This window comes from Diceros bicornis, chromosome 21 (genome assembly GCF_020826845.1).
Source record: "Diceros bicornis minor isolate mBicDic1 chromosome 21, mDicBic1.mat.cur, whole genome shotgun sequence".
Lineage (NCBI taxonomy): Eukaryota > Metazoa > Chordata > Mammalia > Perissodactyla > Rhinocerotidae > Diceros > Diceros bicornis.
The window spans coordinates 20,689,516-20,714,999 of NC_080760.1; the positions used below are offsets into that span (position 1 = coordinate 20,689,516).

The 25,484-nt window shown below is 41.3% G+C and overlaps 1 protein-coding gene across 6 annotated transcripts in view; it reads right to left on the reverse strand.

Moving 5' to 3' along the window:
- Positions 1-20,448, reverse strand: part of UBR5 (ubiquitin protein ligase E3 component n-recognin 5) — a 122,327-nt gene extending 101,879 nt beyond the window's left edge. For all 6 annotated transcript variants that reach the window (XM_058564744.1, XM_058564743.1, XM_058564745.1 and 3 more), the window contains exon 1: positions 20,357-20,448. In XM_058564744.1, coding sequence (XP_058420727.1) covers positions 20,357-20,418 — 62 coding nt within the window. In that variant the 5' untranslated portion in view covers positions 20,419-20,448. The remainder of the gene's footprint in view (positions 1-20,356) is intronic.
- Between the last annotated feature and the right edge of the window lie 5,036 nt (positions 20,449-25,484).

Consider the following 25,484-nt stretch of genomic DNA (forward strand, 5'->3'; position numbering starts at 1 on the left):
AAACCCTAGGCAAGAGAGAAGACAAGACGCATGGCGACGATCCTGTCCTCTGCAAAGAGACCAGAATTTTAAAGCAATAAAAAAACTGTATTCATGTAGGCACAAGATAGTTAATTACTGCTTTTAAAGGCTAGAGCATAGTCCTTTACCATGATATTTTATCTACACATGTTTAAAACTTTGGTTCACATAAAAGTACCCATGAGCCTCAGCAGCAGAGCCTGTTAATGAGACTTAATAACTAAGGGTCTGTGCTCAGAGACCTACCACTCCACAGCCTGGGAACCACACTCAATGTCCTTCAACTCAAATTTCCTCCACAACAGTGCTGCCAGGTGTTAAATGAGATAGTGGAAAATACAGTGCTTCGTACATGCTAAGGAGTAATAACGCTAAAAACAATGTTTAAAATGAGCAAACCTCATGGATTTACAGGATCAGCCTCTAAACATTATTAATTCTAACACAGAAAGTTACACTCCTCAATCCCCAAAGAGCGGCCTCCACAAAACAAGGACTTACATTTTAACTTCAGTTTTTACGAGTGCTCAACGCAGTCACATAAAGAAAACTTCTGTGTCCATTATAAAACTCGTTGTCCACTGGGCTTTTTAATATCTCTAAATGTAAAAGATTCACTAAAAATTTATCTCAGAGCATGATGAGGAAAGTTTCTCTCTGATATAACATAATAAAGCAGTGTAATTTTTTAGTCATTGCTTTTTGTCTTGGCTCCCAGAAAGTTCAAAATATGATTCAACTTAAATTAGCACTTCACTGTCACCTCCTACCATCGTTACCTTCCAGAACTTCTACCCACTCTCTCCCCGGCTTGGAGTGTATACTTGAGAAGGCCCTTAGACACTGTCCAGTCCCACATCCTCATTTTCTAACTGCAACAATAAGGCCTCTTTTGATTAGAAACAGACAAAACAACAAAAGGTACTGTATGGACAAAATAAATACAGGGTCTTTCTTTTTCACATTCACACAAAAGATGCTGCAATTTCATCCCATATTCCATTTGATAAAAACTGTAAAACACCACGAAAAATGACACATGACTAATATACCTTTAAAATTGACCACAAATAATATCAAAATACTACCTTAGGCAAAGCTATAAAATAATAAGGCCTATTTCTAACAAACTTGACATGCAAATAGATGTCATCCTCATATTAATCATACTGGTAAGCTACACATACATTTCAACACTAGTGACCTTGTCCAAAAGATTTCTGGAACTCTCCTTTTGGAATCGGCTGTAAGGTTTCTTCTGAATGCCACTACCTAGCCAGCGCTAGTACAATGCCTGGCACACAGTAGGCATGCAAATGATTATTAAAATAAACAGACTCAGCAGCAAAACCTAGTCATTTCAGGGCAGATGTGTCTCTGGAAACAGAAAACATTGAGTCCTAAAACTGACTAATCAAATGGTGATGAAGCTAAGTAGTAGTTGACCAAAGAAAATTCTGTTTCACAGGAAACAACACCCTGCAAGTCTGAGCCGTCACAGTAAAGAACTAATCACTAGCCCACATTTCAATCTTTAAGTCTCAGAATATATCAAATGCTTCACATTTTCTAAATAATGCACCCAACCAACCACCTGATTGTATGAGTAATACCAGTGACGTCAAAGAAAACACATTTATATTGACTTCCCTTGTGATTCTGACCTGGATGCTACTGGGGGCCTCTGTGATGTTAAGCTGTTGAACTGTCAATGTTAATACTTCTGTGTGGAAATACTATGTTCATTAATAGTCACTACTTCCACAAAACGCATTATGTCCAGTGCCATAAATGTCGTCTTCATTGCTTCTATTTTCAAATACACGATATCAATCTTTTCTAAAACTTTCATGGTACCCAAATCTCCTTGTGAATACTTATACTTTACTATTAGTTTATCATTTTTTTAATGGTTGTGGTGGTTTAAAAAAAAATCTATAGAGGCCAGCCCACTGGCGTAGCAGTTGAGTGCATGCACTCCGCTTCGGTGGCCCGAAGTTCCCAGGTTTGGATCCCAGGCATGTAGTGACGCACTGCTTGTCAAGCCACGCTGTGGCGGCGTCCCATATAAAGTAGAGGAGGATGGGCACAGATGTTAGCCCAGGGCCAATCTTCCACAGCAAAAAGAGGAGGATTGGCATCGGATGTTAGCTCAGGGCTAGTCTTCCTCACAAAAAAAGAAAAAAAAATCTATAAATTCTTTAACATTCCTCCCATTGAGAGGTAGAGTAATCATCTCCCCTTGAATATGGGTCTAATGACTTGCTACTTGAGAAGGAATGAGGCAGAAGCAAGTCTGCATGATTTCTGAGGCTGTGTCATAAAAAGGCACTCCAGCCTGGCTCTCTTTCTTGGGACACAGGCCTTTGAAACTCTGAGCTGCCACGTAAGAAGTCTAGCTACCTCAAAGGCTCCCTGCTGCAGAGACCACCCAGAGAGACCACCCAGAGCAAGAGACGCCTGAGGAACCTCAGCTGTTCCAGATCCCCGCTGAGTCTTCTGGATGACTCGGCTACCATTTGACTGTAACTGCGTAAGAAACCTAGGGTAAGAAGCACCTAGCTGAGTACCGCCAATCCCCAGAAATAATCACCATAAAGGATTGTTGTTTTACACCATTAAGTGTAGACAGCAATAAAAAACCAGAATGATCAAAGAAAACCTCAACATTTTCTTTGGTCCTAGTTCCACTGGTATATGAATAAAGCCTCAGTTATACTTCATCTTTGATATCTTCCTGTAACTGTGCTAAGTTTAAAAAACAAAACTTTGTATTACCTATACCTGTGAACTTCCTTAAACATTTATTCCAAGTTATCTTATTTACAAATCTATTTAACCTTTGATTCATCTGAATAGTAAACCTTTGCTCAAAATAAAAGCCAATCTTTATGTAACATCAACAAAACCTCACACTTCTATATTCTCTAGTGACTGCCCAACTTCCCGTCGATCACACCAGGAAACATACACTGATAGAATGTTCTCATTTCCTCATCCCTGCAGTCAGAAAACTGCAAAAGGAAACAAAAGCGGACAAGGCCAAAACCTGCACCAGCCACTGATCTCTTATTAAAATGGTCTCCAAACATCTCTGCACCTTTAACAAGTGCACAGCCTGGCCTATCACTTCCACACCTTTTGGAGTCAAGATGTTGTTGATTATAGGATGTTATCTGCTAATACAATGTAACCCAGTGCAAAATACACACACAGTGAAACTGCAAAACTTGCAAAAGATGCAAGATTCTGCGAGCTCTAGGAAGAGCAGTACTGGAAAAGTCATCAAAACACACACACCACTGACAAATGAAAATTATATACACAGACCAATTAAAAGTTCATGAAAATTAAAAACAATGACACAATTGTGCTTTCAAATTAAAAAATTTCATATTTCAATGATTATGTGTGGCCCTTGGAAAAACTGCAAATATTTTTGTAAAAATGACTCCATGACAAAATTCAAATGAAGCCAAACGCTTGACTGAATTCTGGTTTGAAAAACTCAGCCATTATTTAAGACATTTTGAGGACAAGTGGAAAAAAGTGAATATACACTGGCTATTGGATGGCATTGAGGCATTCTTGTTAATTTTCTAAGGTGTGATAACGCTGTGGTGGTTGTATGGAAGGTCCAGATTCTTAGGAGATGCAAGCACATGTATTTAAGGACAAAGCATTATGATGACTGCAACTTCCAAATAGTTCAACAAAGTCAATTACATATACATGTATATTTTGCAAATTTGGCAAAATCCTAACAATTATTGAATCTAGAAGGTGGATAACCAGATAATTCATTGTTCATTCTTTCAATTTTTCTGCATGCTTGAAAAAAGTTTACTATAGAATGTTAGAGGGGAAAAAAAAAACCAACCTTACCAAAAATACATACACACACACATACACAGAGTCAAGGACCAAGATTTAAGAAAGGCCTCCTACATAAAATATAGAGGGGAGAAAAAAGTCAAGTGAAGTTAGACTGTGGTATCTTTCAATGTTATACTGGAATAGTACATGCCAAAAAAATCCAAACACTTAATTCATTCCTTCTTCTAAAGATTGGAATATAGTTCTAAGAACTAATTTTTATTAAAATAAATTATTTTACTTACTTTTGAAGTTCAAATTAATTTAATAAAAAAATGTACTAAAATATACTAGGTCAGATCCTAGGAATGCAAAGACCACAGTGAGCCTGTCTTCAGAGAGGCCACCTCTCAGCTCTCCTGATGGCACTCACAGGCTCACACTGAGGAAGGGCAAGTTTAACGAGTCGCCCTGCACTACAATGAGAATGTTTAACAAACATTCTCTGTTTGTTTAACAAACATACGGATATTACAAAGAATATCAGTGGGCTTGGGCATCATCTCTAACTCATCACAATTTTTAATAAGAACACATTTTAAATAGATGAAATATATGGAAATAAAAACCACATTTTTCAAAAAAAGTGTTTCATAATTACTAACAAGCAAAAAGCATGTCACTAGAATGTAAGCCCCACAAGGGCAGGCATTTTTGCCTCTTCTGTTCACTGATGTAGCCCAAGTGTCTGGCCCAAAACTAGCCCTCAATAAATATTTGTGGACTAACAATGAATAAATTAATGGAACTTTAAGTCGAATTTTGGCTTTCTGGCAATGTTCATTTATATTTAAGTCATGATGAAAATTCTGGTCAACTTACTAAAAAAAAAGAAGTACTTAAATTTTACCACAATTATTTTTACAAGCTGTCTTCTCCCTGGGTGAACTCTGAATGTACAACAGAAATGGTAAATTCTTGTCCAAAATCCAAAAGGCTTTCATTACACACCATTTCTTTGGGGCAGAGCTGTGAACAAATATTCTGTAAGCTCAAGTCAGAAATTAAGAACATATGTCTCATCCTAATGGGCTTTGTTCAATATCAAAGCTCAAAATAAATTTTTAAAAATAATAAATCTATTTACAGAATCATCCTCAGTTTTACACAAAGAATTATATTTCCTGTAAGAAGTTTCTAGAGAAAAAAAATTTTAATGAAATTAAGTCAGTATTCTTTACTCAATGCTTTTCATGTTCTTGTCTTAGGTGAATAACTAAACTAAAACACTTTCCTAAGGATTTATTCTTTTTCTATTATTAAAATAATAACATAGGGCCAGCCCCGTGGTGCAAGTGGTTAAGTGCGCACGCTCTGCTCCGGCGGCCCGGGGTTTGCCGGTTCGGATCCCGGGCGCACACCAACATACTGCTTGGCAAGCCATGCTGTGGCGGCGTCCCATATAAAGTGGAGGAAGATGGGCACGGATGTTAGCCCAGGGCCAGTCTTCCTCAGCAAAAAAAGAGAAGGATTGGCAGATGTTAGCACAGGGCTGATCTCCTCACAAAATAATAATAATAATAATAATAATAATAACAACAACATACTCATATAGAAGTATATTAAAATACTGAAACATAGTGGAAGACATCAAAAGTAATTATCCATAACCCAGAAACAAGTTCACTGTCATTTTCTTTCATCACTTATGAAACTTTTGTCTTTACATGGTTAAGACCATAGACTGTTTTATCTCTTAGATAGACAAACACTCCACCTTTTATTCATCTCCGTGATATTACTGGCCCATCCGCAGGATTTACAGTGTTTTCCCAACAGCAATGAGGCATTTGAACTGAACCATCCATCCAAACTTGTTCGTCCTCATTAACAATAGCAAACACTAAGAACTTGGCTGGACAGAGGTGAAGGATGCTATTTGTAGCCATAAAATCAAGCAACTGGCCTAAACTGAGATAGAATTCACATCCTTTATTGCACTGGCTCAGTTACTTTAACTCTAACCCACTAAATTAACCAGTCACAGCCAACATATGACCCAGCACATCAAATTTATTTTTTCAAGATAATACCAAGTTCATTACTAAAGATAGTTCACAGGGTATCCTTTTCTACAAGAAAACTATTCAACTGATTTGAAACCCTATATACTTGTTACTACAAGCACTCTGGGCTTCTTTTAATTCCTCAAATGTACTGCACTCTCACCTTAGTTAGGGTCTTCACACATGCTGTTCCTTTTGCCTAGAAAGCTCTTCCAGTCCTCAACGCCCTGTCCTGCATCATACAGCTCCCCCACCAGCCCCTCAGCCTACCTCCTATTCAGAATCCTGATCCTCCTTTTACAGTAGTCTCCCCTTATCCGCGGTTTTAGTTACCTGTGGTCACCACAGTCCGAAAATATTAAATGGAAAATTTCAGAAATAAACAATTCATAAGTTTTAAATTGCACACCATTCTGAGTAGCATGATGAAATCTCGTGCCCTCCTGCTCCGTCCCATCCAGGACGTGAATCATCCCTTTGTCCAGCATATCCACGCTGTATCCACTACCCTCCCATCAGTCACCTTGTAGCCCTCTCTGTTACCAGATCAACTGTCATAGTATTGCAGTGCTTGTGTTCAAGTAACCCTTATTTTACTTAACCATGTCCCCAAAGCGCAAGAGTAGTGATGCTGGCAATTCAGATGCCAAAGAGAAGACATAAAGTGCTTCCTTTAAGTGAAAAGGTGAAAGTTGTCGATTTAAGAGGAAAAGAAAAAAATCATATGCTGAGGTTGCTAAGTCCTACGCTAACTTTTACTATATTGTTATAACTGTTCTATTTTATTATTAGTTATTGCTGTTAATTTCTTACTGCGCCTAATTTATAAATTAAACTTTATCATAGTTACGTATGTACAGGAGAAAACATAGTATATCTCGAGTTTGGTACTATCTGCGGTTTTAGGCATCCACTGGGGGTCTTGGAACATATCCCTGCACATAAGGGGGTGGGGGGTACTGTAAACATCTCTTCTTTCAGTAAGCTTTCCTTCTTTGCAAGACTCAGCTATGTGCCTCCGGCGAAGAATCCTGAACTTCCTCTTTCACTGTGCTCATCATACTGCCCTGTAATGGCCTGTCTTTCCCATACACTAAGCTCCACCACCACACACCTAAGACTACAACTCACACGTAGCAGAAGCCCCCGAACATTTGCTGAATTGAATGATGAGATATTATTTTAATGGCACACTATACACACACACACACACATACACAGTGTATGTGTACATGTTAGTATTTAATTGCATTTATATATATATATTAATATATGTGTGTATCATAAAAACAAGTAACTTCCCACGCCCGTTTCAAAAAGAAAAGGAAAAGCAATAAAGCTGAGTTACTGCAGAGTCTAGTCTTTGCCACTTAACTAATCATCTGGGTACTCCAGCCCTCAATTTCCTCAGCTGTAAAATACAAAAATCCTAAAATCCTCCTTGGTGTAAATTTTGAACATCTCAAAAATGACTTTCTGCTCAGCAGTCGAAGTCTAATAAACCTGCAGTCTACTCAAGTCAAAACGTAACAGCAATTACTACAGCCTAACACACAGAATGATAATAGGTATCCTGGAAAAGAGAAGATAAATTCCCATTGAGCACCTGGCAGCACTAGGACCTACTAAACAGCCTTCCAGAAGAGAACAGTCAGTCTCAACCCACTAGAAATCAGAGGTGAGCAAACACCCCCAACCCCAGGAGGTGACACGCTGTCAATATGCTTTTGCTTTATCACACATTATTTCAAATAGGCTTTTGCTACACGGAACCTTCCCTCATTAAATTTATATGGAAAGCATAATTAAAAGATAATATAGTTGTACTAAATTCATTCATGTCAAATTAAATACATCAGCCCTAGCAGTTTAAAATTAAAAAAAAAAAATACAGGAAGAGTTGGGCTGGTTTTTAAGAGCTCCCCTCCAGTTAAACCAACAAGGTGATAAGAGTTTAGAATGTCCACTGCTTCTGAATACCCACTAGAACGAGTACAAAAGGGTAAAAGCGCAAGTCTGAGGTAGGAAATAAAAATCAAATCTGAAAACGGCAAAGCTGACCAACATACATCAAATACAACTCATGAAACAGTATCTACAGGCCTAGAGTCACACCGATTCAAAGCTGAAAGGAACTTTCAGATATCAAATACACCCCTCATCTTACAAATGACTCAACTAAGACTCGCTGCAGGGAAGTGACTTGCCCACAATTACACAACTGGTGAGCAGAAGCATCAAGCTCCTAAATCCGGATCTAGTGTCTTTCCAGTCCTCAGCTCGCTCCCCAGCAGGACCTGGCTATGGTACACAAAATCCTGCAGACATACAGAAACACTCCCAACTTCTGTAAGAATTGTAATACTTGATAATGAATATCAATATCATAAAACAAACCTTCCGAAGATAAAAATTTATTACAAAACTTAAAGGATTAAGCAGCTACATCTGAATTCAGAAATGTATTTTTGACTATTTCATCTCATCTCAGGGTCTTAGAAGACTAAATCTGATATGAAATTCTATATCCATTAAAATAGTTATATCACATGAGTATCTATAACCATAAACAACCTTGAAATATTTACTGGCAGTGCATTATATGAAATTAAGTATTTTAAACAAAGACAGTAAGAATGAAAGAGTCAGAGGACACTTAGTCTCATTTTAAGTGTCTCTGTGCTACGTCACCACTCTCCTGGCAGCATTCAAGGTGGCCACAGGGTCAATCCCAGCCTGTACATAATGAGTAAACAGAAAGAAGAACAGAGTCCCCATAAACTCTTCAAGTGACCCCTCTCCCCTCCTTGCCAACTCCTAATACAGTCACTTCCAGCACTAAGTCAAAGCATTAGGATGAAGCAACCTGTTTTCACATTCTGATGGGCCATTATCTTCTTGTCTTCTTATCCAGAGACAGTATCTTTCGCAAAGAAAAAGCAAAGGAACAAAAAAATCACTGTCTATATGTAAACCGTCCTCATACAGTGCAAGAGTTCTGGACTATTATTAAAACTCTCATTATCAATATCAAATACAGGGACCTATGATGAACCCCTGATTGCTAACAGTATCTTCAATGCCTGTAAATGAAAATTCCTTCGGCTCAAGAGAACACTCTGCAACCTTGTCTTCAAAGCCCTTCGTAAGCACCAGGTTTAATCATCAGATCCTTCTTCCCTGTCATTTATATTATCTATTAGCACTTAATTCTTTATTTACAAGTCTGTCTCCCCATTAAATTCAAAGATCCATGAGGGCAGAGGCCATCATCTTTGTATCCCGATATACATAATTCAGTTGGCAAAATACTCACTGAATTGAGTAAAACTAAAATTTATTTTCCCATTTTCCTTGTTCACTTTTTCCATTTATCAACAAAATTTAAGAAAAGAAATCACGGACAACCATACACTCACAGTTCTTTCTCCCTCTGAGCCACTTTACAATAAAAAACCTTTTTCCCTACCACAATCCTAAGAGCATAGAAATCAGAGTGGGAAAAACCTAAATGATCTGGCCCAATTCTCTCACTTTACAAATGCGAGTTATGTCATTTATCATGGTCACATGGCCAGTTAGTGTCAGACACACACACACACACACAAATCCCTGACCAACAACTTCCTCCAATTTATATTCTATTCACCATCATATCAAAGACAGACTGACTAAAAACTCAATCACTGCCTAGTATATATCTCATCAATTCAAAATCATCTAAGAACACCAAGTTTTCTTTACATTTGTGTCTTCTGACCCATGTTAATCTTAACAGATAAATTTTTGAAACCACATACGGGGAAAACGCTCCTTTCCATCTCCAGTACTTTGACAACGATGTCAAAAATACTCAGCACAATCAAGATGTTACCACTGGAGGAAGCTGGGTTATGGGGACATAGGACCTCTCTGCACTATTTTTGCAACTTCTTGTGAGTCTATAATTATTTCAAAGTAAAGTTAAAAAAAATGCATGGCACGCCCTCCTGATGCCACTCCCTGGGCCCACTAATCTATCACCTCACTCTTCTCCAAACCTTCCCAATGAGCCATAAAAAGTTCCAACTACTTCTCAACCCTAAGTTCCAGGAAGGGCTGGTGCAGCAAGTGAAACACAGCAGCCACCCCTGGCCTAACGCGGTGTTTGAGAAGCACATATTTACTGAACAAGGAAAACTAATCTAACAGCGTTCTCAAACTCTATGCAGGCAACAGCATGGCAAATATTTACCCAGGCCAAACGCGACTACCTCTTCCACCAGGCTCGCACAGTCTGCCACTGGTCTGCGGATCAGCTTCATGCCCCCAACTAGACTGTAACCCTCTGAGCACTGACATGTGTTTTAAAAAGCTATCCACTCAGTGTCTTACAGTTCTAGGGAAGACCAATATTTATGAAACTTAACCCGAATTTTAAAAATTTCATTTGTAAAACAAAAAAGCAAACAAACACAAATTACTCTAGTTTCAAGGAGCAGGAAAATACCCTATTCTCAAACAGACAGCTACAGAACCTTTAGGGAAAGGATGGCTGCGGGCAGTGAGGAATTGGCAAGCTTGGCCCTACCTGCTGTCATCAATCAATTTTAAGATAAAAAAATGTGGGTGAGAGCCTTTTATACAGTGGTCCTCAAGCTTTTGTGCTCCTGATGATGGTGGTCCATTGAGACACTATGAGAAACACTACTTTAAATCAAAGAACCTCTTAATCAGGAAAAGCCACCACAAATGATTTTACTACTATTTGGTTAAGTTCTATTACTCTTATAAAACATCAACATTATTGTCAGAAAAACCTTCTATTTAAAAATAAATGGTTTAAACATATCATGCCCAAAATCAAATGCTATCACCCCTCAAGAACGTTCTATGCGACAACATGGATGGCCCTTGAGGGAAGTCAGAAGGAGAAAGGAGAAAGTCAAATACCGTATGATTTCACTCATAAGTAGAAGACAAAAGCAACAACAACAACAAACACATAGACAGAGAACAGACTGGTGGTTACCAGCGGGGAAGGGGGGAGGGAGGAGGGTGGAAGGAGTAATAGGGCACATGTGTGTGGTGATGGATGGTAATTAGTCTTTGGGTGGTGAACATGATGTAATCTACACAGAAATCGAAATATAATGATGTACACCTGAAATTTATATAATGTTATAAACCAATGTTATCTAGATTTAAAAAAAAAAAAGAACGTCCTAGAATTCACCAAAGAATGACTGAATCTTCATGTCAAGTGAAAAGGCTTTTTATATTCCCAAAGAGTTTTCTAAGGAGTCAAGAGGCCCCGGGGAAGAAAAGTGAAAGACTAACTGCCCTAGAGTCCCTGCCATTCAACAGAGTTTTGTGAAACCACAAATGTTCTAGGATGGTATGGGTGGCTGCTAAGCGCACACTGATTCCTGTTTCTGGATGCGGGTGTTGTATGTATTTGTCAGTAGCTCTCAGCTCTCAGAAGTAGCAGAAAGATGAGCAGCGGCCAACAAAATCAGCCCATGTGTCAGCTCTGACCTGCAGACCATGGGCTGCTGACCTCCCCTACAGAAGACACCCATTCCTCGTTCTACATCCCCTCAGCAGTGACAGGAACCTGACCGGGAATCAAGAGGAACACGCGGCAGCGATCTGCATTCATCCTTGCTGGCAACTGCAGGAGGCAAAGCAAAAGTAGTTCCTATACCTCCCCAAAGAACCACCACAGAAACGGAAGGTCACACCGTCCACGTCACTGTCACCGTCCAGTGACTCCCTCTCCCGCAGTGTTCTCCATCTATATATAATAATCAGAACACCTAAGAGGCAGAAAAACACAATCACTTAGGGAAAACATCAAGGGATTTCTAGGAGATGAAGACTTAAGTTTAAACACCACTGGAAACATAAGCATACTTAGAGAATGAATGTTTAAACTAGATTTGTACGCGGTTTAAGAAAAATCACTTGATTGGTGCTTCCTTTACAAAGCAGGGTTTCTATATGCAGATGATGACACAGAGGATAACTGGACTGGTTCAAATGACTTTGGACAGGAAACAAAGCCACTCCTACAACATAAGAAAACAGATGATGAACTGCACAAACCCCACCCCTCCCCCCAAAGCCTTTCATATAAAACCCTGTTCTCATCATTGAGACCTTAAAATAACCCTACCACATTGTCTCTGCTTTTTTGACTTTCTTCATCAAATTAACTTCCTAATCTCAAATTTGGCTTTTTCTTAAGGCTTTACAAAACCCATCATCCTCCATTTCTCACATTGCAGCCAACGGGTTCACAGAAGAACACTCAGATGAATCTCCACCATGCCCCTAAGTAAGGGTCCTGGAGACGCTCATGCAATGGCCAGCTCTGGAGTTTCAGATTGTCTGTGAGGAAGACCTGGTATTTGAGTTCACATAAAGAGACCTGGAACACCTCGGGGCCTGAATTCTGGACCAGCAGATACATGCTGGACCAGAGCCAATTTCTTGAAATGGTAGGTTCTCAAAACTTTTTCTTCTATACTACAAAAATGGGGCCTGAGCTGATGGGAAAGGAAATAAAAATCTATTGATTCATGCAATTCACAGTGCTTCCTAGACTGGACACTATCATAATCCTTATAACTAGCAATCTAGAATACCACTATTACTAATGAAATTCTAAAATATAATCTCTTGATATATACTAATATATATTTAATTAACACAAAACTTTGCTACTAGGAAATGTGTAATTTTTTTATTATGAATGGCTTTTTCCTATGAAAATTATAACATTAAAGTCAATAAAATTTGAAATATATAAAATTATACTCAGGATGATCACAACTATATAAAAACAAAAAAAAAATCCATGTATAGGGAAAAAAACAGACTAGAAAGTCACGAAAATGTTAACAGTGATGGCTCTATTGTTAGACTTTTTAAATTGATCTTCTGTACCTTCCGGATCTTCTATAAGAATGCTTTTTATAACAAGAAATTAAAAAAAAAAAAAAGACTAGGGAATAGCCAGAAACTAAAAACCACCCAAATTTACATCAACTAGAAAACATTTAAAAACTGTGGTATGGGGGGGCCGGCCCGGTGGCGCAAGTGGTTAAGTGCGCGCGCTCCGCTACGGCAGCCCGGGGTTCGCTGGTTCGGATCCCGGGCGCGCACAGACGCACTGCTTGGTAAGCCATGCTGTGGCGGCGTCCCATGTAAAGTGGAGGAAGATGGGCACAGATGTTAGCCCAGGGCCGTCTTCCTCAGCAAAAAAAGAGGAGGATTGGCGGATGTTAGCTCAGGGCTGATCTCCTCACAAAAAAAAAAATTGTGGTATAGGGACCGGCCCGGTGGCGCAAGCCGTTAAGTGCGCGCGCTCTGCTGTGGCGGCACAGGGTTCGCCGGTTCGGATCCCGGGCGTGCACCGACACACTGCTTGACAAGCCATGCTGTGGGGGCGTCCCATATAAAGTGGAGGAAGATGGGCACGGATGTTAGCCCAGGGCCAGTCTTCCTCAGCAGAAAAAGAGGAGGATTGGCGGATGTTACCTCAGGGCTGGTCTTCTCACAAAAAAAAACTTGTGGTATATCCAAACCATGAAATACCACCATTAATACAAAAGAAGAAAAACTGCTACATGTGCTAAGTAAAAGACACCACACACAATTCCATTTCTATGATGTTCTAAAAAAGGCAAAATCACAGTGAGAGAAAGCAGAACAGTGGTTTTCAGGGACAGGGGATGGGGGAAGAGGGGAAGGGACTGAGAATGCAAAGGTGCACCAGGGAACTTTCTGGGATGATGAAAATATCCTATACCTTGATTGTGGTGGTGGTTACACAGCTGTATACATTTGTCAAAACTCATCAACCAGTACACTTAAAATGGGTGAATTTTACTGTATGTAAATTATACTTCAATAAAGCTGATTTACAAAATAACTAAGAATAGAGAAAGTTGAAAATATTTTATTAAGGTGAATGATACCATCAGAAACTAAACAAATAACACCACTTTTGCTATGTAGGTAAGATAAATTGTCTTTATTTTCACGTGACATAACATTAATTTTTAAAGCTTTATTTAATATCCTGACAAAAATGAGAATGTCACAAAGCAGTTATCTAAAAATTTACCATATTTCTCATTTTGAAGGGGTTTATTACCACTACACTGACTCTATCAAGAAAGTAATATGAAGAACAATCTCAGACAATAATTTCTAATAGCCACATTCAATTTACTAACAGTCTCACCTCTATATATTAACTTAGAATGTTGCAAACTTTTCATGACAATGTTATTCCTCAACGTGCCCCATAAAAAATCACTTCATTTTAAGAGCCCATCTTACTATCACTACATAACCATTACGAGTGACTGCTGATAAAAATGCTATCACACTGGAGGCTAAGTGACAGCACCAGGCTGTAAGGAACCTTAAGATTCCAGTGTGAGGCTGCCCCTCCCTCTAAGGCTACAATCCAAACAAGTTTTCCCTTTTTCTTAAGAATGTCAAGTTTTGTAACATGTTAGAACCCAATTAGTTTTATCATGTAAAATTATCAAAACTGTCAATCAAAAATAAGCATTTACGTGACAACAGGATTTCTAAACAGGTTGACTTTTCATATTAAGGATTTTTTTAGGTGGGTGTGTTTTTTTAAAATCTTCACCTTTGAGAAATACACTAAAGGTATATCAATCATGGGATGGAAGGGAATCAACAGGGAAGAGGCTTGAAACCAGACTGGCCATGAGCTGATATGTTGAGATTGGTGATAACTGTTGCACGTGGGTGTGTTCATTATACCATCTCTATTTTTGTATATGCTTGAAACTTTCCATAATAAAAAGCTTAAAAGTAATTTTCAGAGTAAAACTTAAAACTCAGTTATAAAAACAAATCAACAATTCATAATCACAGTGAGCCAGGAGAGGAGGCTGTTTTCATTTGCTCAGGAAGCCAAGGTGTAAAAATGACAGAAACACAGACTATAATTGGAGTTTGTTTTCTTAATTAGAAGTACGCATAATAAAAAAGGGAGGAAGACGACCTAAGCAGATCCTCCTGCAACATAAAATTGCTCCCCTCAATACACCCTCTACGATCTACTGAAGTGTAATTTGACAGAGTCTTCAGTGATTCAACAGACAATTTAGAAACTATTTAGGAAATAGTCTAATTGTCAGGGAAAAATCCTAACCTTTCTTAAGTTCATCCCATTACTCTTAGTTGTACTTTCGTGTACTGTGTCATTTCTTTCACAAGTGTCTATTTACTCCTAAGACTACAATTTAGTCACTGATTTCTTGATTTATAAAATTGATCCGCCCTTGTTTCTTCTGATTTTCAATTTTTTCTTTGGCTACTTCATACCCTGTCTTTAACCTTACCTTCCTTAATCAACTTCACTTCATCATTTTAGTTAAGCTCACCTGTACCTTCCCAGGACAGTCGCTCTAGTATTATAGTTTCTAGGTAACAACTTCAATAATCAAAGAGTGAGATTTCCTGCTGGTTTAGCGATGCGATGCTCTATCCCACACAGACTAGTACTTGTGTTTTTGGTGTAGCACACTGAAATTTTAGGCAGCTTTCAACTACTATAACTTCTACCCACCACAACCTTCGTTCAGCTCCACGTAATCCCTGTCATATTTTCTGACTCCTACTCAGAGGGTGAGCGTATGCCTTAGTCTTTAAAACCCAACAGTTTCTAATAAAAACAAGGGCCACTTACTAAATGCCATGCTCTGTGCAAAAAATGCACTTTCCACATCAACGCCGTCCAACAGAGCTGTCGGGGACGATGGCACTGTTCTACACCTGCACTGGCCAGTATGGCAGCCACCAGCTACTCGCGGCCACAGAGTGGCCGGCGAGCCACTCTGGCTCGTGGACATGTGGACAGCATTACTAAGGAACTGACTTGTTAATTTCACTTCATTTTAACTAATTTCAATGTAAATAGTCACGTTTTGAGACTAACAATTTTTATTGCTCGAATTTTTCTTCATAAAAATCATTTCCATTTAGTTTTACACCTATATCCACGCATTCAAGATCTAGGACAGAGTTTCTCAACCTCAGCACAACTGACATTTTGGACAGGATAATACTTGGTTGTGGGGGCAGTCCTGTGCACTGGAGGATGTTTAGCAGCATCTCTGGCCTCTGGCCACTAGAGGCCAGTAACAATGCCCCAGCTATGACAATCAAAAACGTCTCCAAACACTGCTAAATATCTGGGGGGCAAAACTGCACCCAGTTGAGAACCACTGATCTAAGACTGAGAGTCTGGATTCTGCACTCGCTGCTAAGGATATTCTAGGGCAATTTCTCTGAGTTCTTGCTTTTCTATTTGGAAACCATAAACACATAAAAGTAGTTAAAAGTAACCATCTCTTCATAATATTTTCCCCGGAAACTACATTATAGTATTTGTGTTTTCCCACCCACTATCTCAACAGTTCCGCACCCACCTTGAGGTGGGTACTCTGCCTGATTTAGAGACGGAGGTGTGTAGGGGGTGGGGAGGAGAAGGGACAGGGAGTGAGGTTCTAAGTGGTTAAATGACTCACCTACCATAACACAGTTAATAAGTAGCAGGGCTGAAACAAACCCAGATTTAGAAATTCCAAATTTCAAAGTCCCATCTATACTCTCTTCCCTTGTAGCCCTACAGCACCTAAATGGGAAGCTCCTTAGAGAAAAACCCTTTTGACATGACAATCTCAACCAAGACTGTTTATGACTGCGCAACACATTACAATGCCAAAAAGCTCAACGGAAAATTCCACATGTAGACAAACAATGGGAAATGGTTTGTATTGTAACCAGTCTGCATCCCGAGGAGTAATTCAGGACAGGGACAAGTCATGCCATACCTACATCACCCTAAAAAGGCCTCTCCTAACCTAGTACCAGGAGAGAGTTAAGAGGGTCAGCCACTGACAAAAGGAAAAAGTCAATCTGGAGCCCTGGAGGGAGGAGTTGAGGGGAAGGGGAAATCAAAACTCTAATAAGACAAGTGGCTAAGGCTGGGATACCTCAGAAAGCAAAAACACGCCTGAAGATGGGCCACATGGAATAGTGGAAAGAGCTCTGGACTTTAAAACGTCAGACCTGTCAGTAGCTCACTGTGTACCCCTGGATAAACTCCGTAAATCTCTGGGCCTGTTTTTGCAGCTCATTAGTGAAAAGACTGGTCTACATGACTTCTTTGACATTTTCCAGGTCTTAGTTAGCGGGCACTTCCAGCTCTCCCCTCAACCTCAACATGAGAACCATGTTCATGGAATCGTTTTTGCTGTTTCTCTGAGACAATGTTTTAAGCAGGAACACAGCATTAACTCAAGAAATTCACCAGAAAGAAAATCAAAATGTCACAAAAGTATCTGAGCACTGAATGGTTTGAATTCAACACAATGAATATTTGCTGAGGGCCAGTCACTCTGCACCAGGGACCTTGTAATCACTTCAGGAAGCCATAACCAACATCCTAGGCTCTGTGAATTCCCCTCCTCTGCCCTAGCCATCCCCACCTATAATCATCAACTCTATTCATTATTTGGTCTCCCAAGGCCAATAACTGAAGATTTTAACCCAATATACAAAGACTATCAAGTATTAGCCAGTATGAAAACACAAAGTAAGAGAAAAATATCAGATACTTTTTTTTAATGCTGAGTACATTTTGGATGTTTGAGACATCACAATATTTCACTGAACAAAATATTTGACTTTTAACAGGATGTGGCTATTTAAAGAAAGAAAACATTTGCAGAAGAAAATACTGATGTTTTGAGGCCCTAAGTTTTAACTGAGCAATTTATTTGCAGTACCATACTGCCTGTCCAATCTCACTGCTTTTCATGTATAGAATAAAGTCTACCTACTTAGTCTTTTTCATCCAAAACTATCATTTATCATTTCATTTGTGACAATCATAGATCACACAAAAATCAAGCTATAGTAGAGAACTCTTTTCTATTACCAAAACTTACTAAACCTTGGTAAAGGTTTTATCTGAAGGCAAAAATATTCTGGGCTTCTTGTTCTAGTTAGTTAAAAGTTTCCAGAAAATCAATCTCTTTTGGAAACTGATTTTTCTCAAGCAATGCAACATAAGTTGATCCTATTACTTTGCAAGTAGGTATGGAAAGATGATCTTTCCTTTTGGAGGAGAGACACAGAACAGCTCCACTAACAAGTCAACTACTTCAAAACTTAGGGTGTATGGCAGTCTCAGATGCTGCCTTCATAAATGTCAACAGACCAGCCATTTTTACTAGATACAATAATAGATCTCTAGAATTTTACCTAGAGCCTTCTCCTATTTTTTCAAATATTTGCCACTTTGAGGTGCACATTTTATGATCTGAATCAAATCAACTTGTCTTTTCTTTACTTCATGAAATGAAAACTCAAGATGATCTAAATATTCTTAATATTGTATACTGACACTACAGAAATCAGAAACAAAGCTGATTACTTGTTTACACTAGGAGTGCAAAAAAGAAAAGGTAGCTTAAAAAAAGATACATTACTTGTAAATTTCTCAGACTAGCTAAAGCAAAAGGCAGGCTCAAAAATGAATCAAAGTGCCCAACACAACTGCAAAATAGGTTTTGGCATTGCATAGTCAGGATTCTTGGTGTATAAAGTTAGGACTAATATAGAAAACATGCCCTACTTCTCTCCTCCCTGTGCAATTTTCTCAGTTACAAGTTACATTACAAGCACTACCAACTTGGTTCTACCAATGACAGGAGAGCTGTCCTCACTACTAGCCTGGTTCTAAAATTTACAAAACAGTCTTTAAAAAGATCTCTAACGAAATAAAATCAGAGTAAGGATCACATAACAAAATGTTAAAATAAATGACTTAAAAACTTATTTCAGTATTTAAAGGAACTATGTAACAACTCCAAATACTTAATATTTTCAGAAACTATTCCAAAAGTTTCGCAAACATGTTAAATACAATATGGCTACAGCAAAGATTAGACAAATCCGAACCCAGTGCCAGAAACCAAGCCTCCAGCTTTCAGATTGAAAAGCTGTCCGCCCTACCTGAGGCGGTTAGATTCTTGGGGACAGAGGCCAATATCTTAGCAGCAAGTTAGGCCTCTTTCTCCCTCCGGGAAGCGCATGACAAACAGGGCGTCATGCAATTTATGTCACCCGGTCACTTAGCAAAAATAGCTAACTTCTGAACTTGGGTCCAGGTGGCCTTCTATACTCAAAAGAAATAGAGAGCAGCGAAGTATTGGGAGAGACGTGGGCTTAAAATGCCCCCCTTTCTAACCCTATAAACATTTAGCCCATCATTAGATCTGAGTCCTAGATTCTAAGACTTGCTTTAATGGAGGCCTCCCTCAACCTCCTCGGAGTCTCTGTTTTGCCACAGTGAAGGAACTTTTCCTGCTTTATCTCCGTTCCCTGTGAGCATGCGGCCCTGCCAATTCAATATCCTAAACCGGCAGGGAACGGTGGAGGAGGGAAGGGGAGAAATCCACGGCCAAAACAGCCCTCTTATGAAAGACAAAAAAAAAAATCTTAATTCCTCCTCCGCCCATAGCAAAACCCATCGCAGAAATTTACAGCGCGTTAAGAAAGGCAGCACTGCGAACTGCAAACGTAAGAGTTTTCCTTTGACTCCACGCACGGTTTTCAGCTGTCAAATTACAACTCAGGAAAACACTATCATTAGAATAAAAAAGGAAACAAAAAAGCTCGCACCACAGGGGCTGGGAGCAGGAGCTGCCAGCACCGTTTCGGAAGAAGGAGAGCAAAGGGAATCCAATCCACTTACCCACCCCCGCCTGAATTCAACCCCTCCCCAGGCTGGCAAACCTCACTGCAGGGGCTCAAATTTAATAATAATAACAATAATCATGGCGCTTCCTCCCTCCCCCCACCCCCACCGCGATCTGCCGGGAATCAGCCTCCCCCCTCCCCCGGGATCTCCAGGCTTGGCTGGTCCAGACCACCCGACCGGACACAGCTCCCGGGGGCCCGGGCGAGCCGAGCCTACCCCAGGGCCCCTCGCCCCGCTTCTCCTCTTCCCTCTCTTTTTACCTCCACCATCCCCCATCCGCATTGTCTGTCTCAATTCAACTTTGACTAATATGGATTCCTCGGGCCTGGGCCGGGCGGTAATTACAGCCCGCCCCCCCGGGAGCCGGATCCCCCCCCATCTCCGCGGAGTTCAACGCGGCTCCTCGGAGGGGGACGGGGGGGGGGGGAGGTTGCAGCGCGCTTTCCCGTCTACACCGCGCTCCCCCCGCGGCCCCGGGCCCCCAGGACCAGAAGTTTGCCCCGGAAGGGGCCTAGCCAGGGGCAATGTGGACCCCCCGGCCGGCCGGCCGGCGCGTAAACACGGGCGCCTGCCCCGGCGCGGCCCCGTGGGGGAGGGGAGGGCGGGGAGGCGCCCCTCCCCCCGCCCGCCCGCCCGCCGGCCCCATTACCTGTCATTGAGCTGGTCCTCGGTGCCCGGCAGCGGGTGAACCACGAAATGGATGGACGTCATGGTGCTTCCTTCTCGTCCTCTCCTCGAGGACGGCCCCCTCCCGCTCTCGCCCGCCCCCCCCAAACCCCCTTCCCCTCCCAAAACCCACAGCCGCCGCCGCCGCCTCCCAGTCCCCAAATGGAGGGAAGCAAATGCGCAGGGGCCGCCGCCACCTCCCTGCCGGGCGTGTGTCCGCGGCCCCGCGGTCCGGCGGGGCGGGCGGATCAACACGCCACCCGCTCCCCCGGCGACAGCGCGCAGGAGTGCAAGGCCGGCGGCCGGGACACGGGGCGCGCCGCCGCCAGCGGCAGCCGGGCGTCGGGAGAGGGGGCGACTGGGAGGGCGGAGAGGGGCGGGCTGCGGGGACGGTGTGGTCCCGGCGGCGGACGGGGTCCGGACTAGGGAGGTGGGGAGAGATGAGCCCGCACCGCGCGTCACTGGCGAGAAGCCGCCGCCGCCGCCGCCAGCACCGCCGCCGCCATCTTCACTTCTGCCCCAGTTTCTCCGTCTCGCAGGCTCCGCTCCCGAGCGGCGGGGGAGGGGCGAACGGGAGGAGGAGGAGGAGGAGGAGGAGGAGGAGGGAGGAGACCGGCGGGCGGGGGCTCGGCTGCGAGGGGGCGGGGCTCCGGGAAACGGGCGGTAAGGCCCTTCCGATTGGGCGGCTCAACGTTGTCGGGCCACGACGCTGTAAGACGCGCGCGGATTGGTCCGCTCGGCCCCCGAGCCCGGCCCCCGGGAGGTGGGATGTCTCCCGAGTGAGTGTTCCGGAGAGCACGTGTTAGGGAAGGAGGAGGCGCAGGGGCGAGCCCGCCGGCGGGGAGGGAGTCCGGGAGGAGGCTGAGAGTGTGTCCCCGGGGAAGTGGGAAGCAAAAGGGGCTCCCGCGTCCGTCCTCTCTCTGATTTCCCTGAGGCAGCCCTAATTATTTTGCAGACCCTTAGGGGTTTTTTGTTGTTGTTTCTCGTCCTTGATCCGCAATTATATTTAAAGTGGCAGTGTAAAATCGGTGAAAGGGCAAGAAATACACAGCCTTTTATTGGAGAAGTAAGGTAGTTATATAAGGACCTTTCCAGAAAGTCCTATCGTAGGATCATAAAGCTGACTTTGCAGCAACTTCTTGATCACCCTAGTCTCCCCGATTTCTCCACCACCACCATCACATACCGGCACAAAGACAAAATGTGGAAATTTCCACCGATTTCCTGATGTAAATGATTCATGATTTTTTGTTTTTACTACTTTTAAAAGAAAGATGATATATCACTTTTACAAAGGCGTTCTTCAACTTAGGATCAGTGGGATCGTAAAGGCAAATTCTTGAATGGATCTATCTGCTTTTTTCTAGGGAACCAGCTCCTAGCTTTTTTCTCAAAGGCTTCTATGACTCCTTCAAAAAATCAAGTACTTCTTTCAAGACAAAAAGTGAAAACATGAAGCTTCTTCTCCAGCCTGTGTGGATGTTCGTTAAATCGGGGGTCCTGTGAAACGGTCTTAACGTTAAGTACCACTTTTCTTCTGTTAATGCATTATATACACACAAACTTTTGCTTAGGACGTTCCTTTGAGCAAAATATATGAAAATTTATTTATAAATCAGGATAGAGTAGGTACCCCTTGAGACAGATAACGGAACACTTTTGTAGGTCACCAGCTCCAAAATTGGCCCAGATTAGTTTAGACTAAAAAGTGATTTCAAGGCCGCTATTTATTAGAAGTCCACGCCAGCCATGGGGAAGCAGGGTAGATCAATGGACACTGCTAGTTTTAGAGCCATACAGACCTGGGTTTGTGTCCTGTTCCTGCTGCTTTGCTTTGTGACCTTGATTAAATTATTTAACCTATCGTAGTGTCTTTTCTCAATTGTAAGATATTTCATAGTAGTAGATCTACATAGGGTTGTGGTGAAGTCTACATAAGATAATGTATGCCAAGCACCTGGAGCACTTCATAACACTTAGTAGGCTCAGAAAATGGAAGTTTTTATTTGTCAAGTGCTCACTATGTAACACTTTATACACATGTCTTTTAATGCTCAAATCACACTATGGGGTAAATAATATCATCCCCATTATGAGGATGAGGATACTGAGGCTCGACACCTTAGGTAAGTGCTGAAGCTGAGACTTAAACCCAGGTCATCTAACTCTGATTCCATTGCTCTTTCCACTATAGCACAGCTGCCATCTAGTTAATAATTTAGAAGGAACAGACTGTTCAAAGCCAATAGGAAAAATGTGATATGATAAATGCAATAAGAGTGCCATGGAAGTTAAAGGAGGAAGCGATTGCAGCCAAGAGAATTAAGAAAAGTCATTTAAGCTGAGCTTTCAAGAATGTCCTGGGCAAATAGAGTATCTGGCTTAAACCTAGTCATTTTTAGATTTGCCCCTAAACAAACTCCACACCATACCCATACTTGCTTCATTACTCTTTCTTCCAAATCTGTCTTTCTTCATCTTTTCATTATGCTTCCACCCTGCTTCCAACTTGATTTACCCACTCCTAGTTTCCTGGAACAGAGACTTTCCCTCCTGGTTGAAGGCTGGTCCCCTGCCTCCAGGCAGCCCATTCAAACTGCCCAGTTGGTTTTTGACTGACAACCATCTTGGCATTGCAACCTTTTTGTTGTCCCAGGCTGGCGTGTTAGGGAGAATTTTCCTCTCCCAGGGCCCCAAAACTTTGGTGGGTCACACTTTGAACAAGGAAAAACAAGAATAAAGGCATGGAGTTGTGCAAGCCCATCACATGGATGGAGGAGGGGGGAATACAAGTAGGGAATGGTGATAAGCAGGGTTCAAGCAGAAGCTGTTTGAAGAGTCAAAGTGGAATACTCGCCTAGAAAAGATGGCTGAGGGGCCTCTTTTCTAATAATTTGGACTAATTCTCCCTTTGAGAACAGCTAGAAATGTTAGACAAAATATTTCTTTAAGTCTGCTTAAAAGCAGAAGAATGTTAACAAAATGATGAATTACCAAACCAGGATCCAAAGGATGAATAAGACCCAAAGAAGTGAGTCCTGGTTTGTGTTTGGAGCCACTTTTTCCGCTGGGATAAGCGCCAATTCCAGAAAGAGGGAGAAGCCAAGAGGCTAAGCAGTTCTTCTGACAAGCACTGAGGGCTAAGACAACAGGGATTGATGTCCAAGCTCCCCCAATGCAGTGGGGAGTGCTAATGACCTCTCTTACTTTGTGCTGAGCCCTGAAGGACTGCACCCCTGAAAAAGGTCATGTCTTTAGATTTGGTTTCCCCCAAAACAGACCTGGAAACAAGGATTTGGCTATAAATAGTTTATTTAGGAAGTGATTGCAGGAAGCACTGTGTGGGGATGGAGAAATGAGACAGGGAAGGGAGAAAACCCAATAAAAGATGGGCTGAAGAATGTTTTACCACTGTGGGCAACTGGAATTCAATCCCACTGGGGACCATCTGAGAGACTGTGTGGGACACACCTCAGAGTTATTGCCACTGAGCGGGGAGCAAGCAAGCTGGAGGTATTTATCCATCAACCCATCCCTTGGGTTGTTAACTCCCTGACACATCAAGCTTTCCTCACTTGTGGGCAAAGCACATTTCTACAGCTAAAGAATAGCCTCAAGAATGAAAGAAAAATAAAGACATTCACAAAAAGAAAAAGAAATGTGAGACATTCTTAGCAGGCACCCCATACTAAAGGGTATTTTTCAGGCAAAAGGAAAATAATTCCCCAGTGTAAGTTCAGAAAGGCATAAAAGGAAGAAGCCGAATGAAAAGGGAAAATACGTAGGTATATGAATGTTGGTTGACTAAAACAATGGGGCTTAAAAATCCAAGACACTAACAACACCAAATGCTCGCAAGGATGTAGAGCGACAAGAAGTCTCATCCATTGTTGGTGGGAATGCAAAATGGTGCAGCCACTTGAGAAGAAGTTTGGTGGTTTCTTACAAAACAAAACATACTCTTAACATATGATCCAGCAATCATGCTTCTTGGTATTTACCCAAAGGACTTGAAAACTTATGACCTGCACAGAGATGTTTATAGCAGCTTTATTCATAATTGCCAAAACTTGGATGCAACCAAGATGTCCTTCAGTAGGTGAATGCATAAATAAACTGTGGTTCATCCACACAATGGAATATCATTCAGCACTAAAAGAAATGAGCTATCAAACCATGAAAAAATGTGGAGGAATCTTAAATGCATATTACTAAGTGAAAGAAGCCAATCTGAAAGTCTACATACTCTATGATTCCAGCTATATGACGTTCTGGAAAAGGCAAAACTATGGAGACAGTAAAAAGAGAGAGAAGGATGAATAGGCAGAGCACAGAGGATTTTTAGGGCAGTGAAAATAGTCTGTATAATACTATAATGGTGCATAAATGTCATTATAAATTTGTCCAAACCCATAGAATATACAATACCAGGAATGAACCCTAATGTGAACTATGAACTCTGGATGATAATGATGTAGCAATGTAGGTTAATCAGTTGTAACAAATGGACCACTCTGGTGGGCGAGGCTGTGCATGTATGGAGGCAGGGGGTATATGGGAAATCTCTGTACCTTCTTCTCAGTTTTTCTGTGAACCTAAAGCTGCTCTAAAAAATAAAGTGTATTTTTAAAAAATCATAAATAAATATTAACAAAACAAATTCATCATGATATAGCAAGGATACTAGGTCATGAACAAATTGGATGATCTGACATATAAAAATCAACCAATGTAGTTCACCAAATTAACAGAATAAAGGAGAAAAATCATTAAATCATTTCAATAGAGTAAGAAAAAGAATGTTATAAAATTCTATAACCATTCATGAAGAAAATTTCTCAGCAACCTATGAACGGAAGGGGACTTATTTAATTTGATAAAGTATATTTCTAAAAACCCTATAGGAAACATCTTTTGTAAAGGCAAAATGTTGAAAGCTTTTCCACTAAGATTGGAAACAAGGATGTCTGTTCTCACCAATGCACTAGGATTCCAGCTAGTGCAATAAGACAAGAAAAAAAATTCTTTTAATATAGGGGTTAATTTTCCAAGGCAGCTGCCAAAGTTCGCAGAGGGGCAGATCCTGGTGCTCAATGGTTGCAACCATCTCC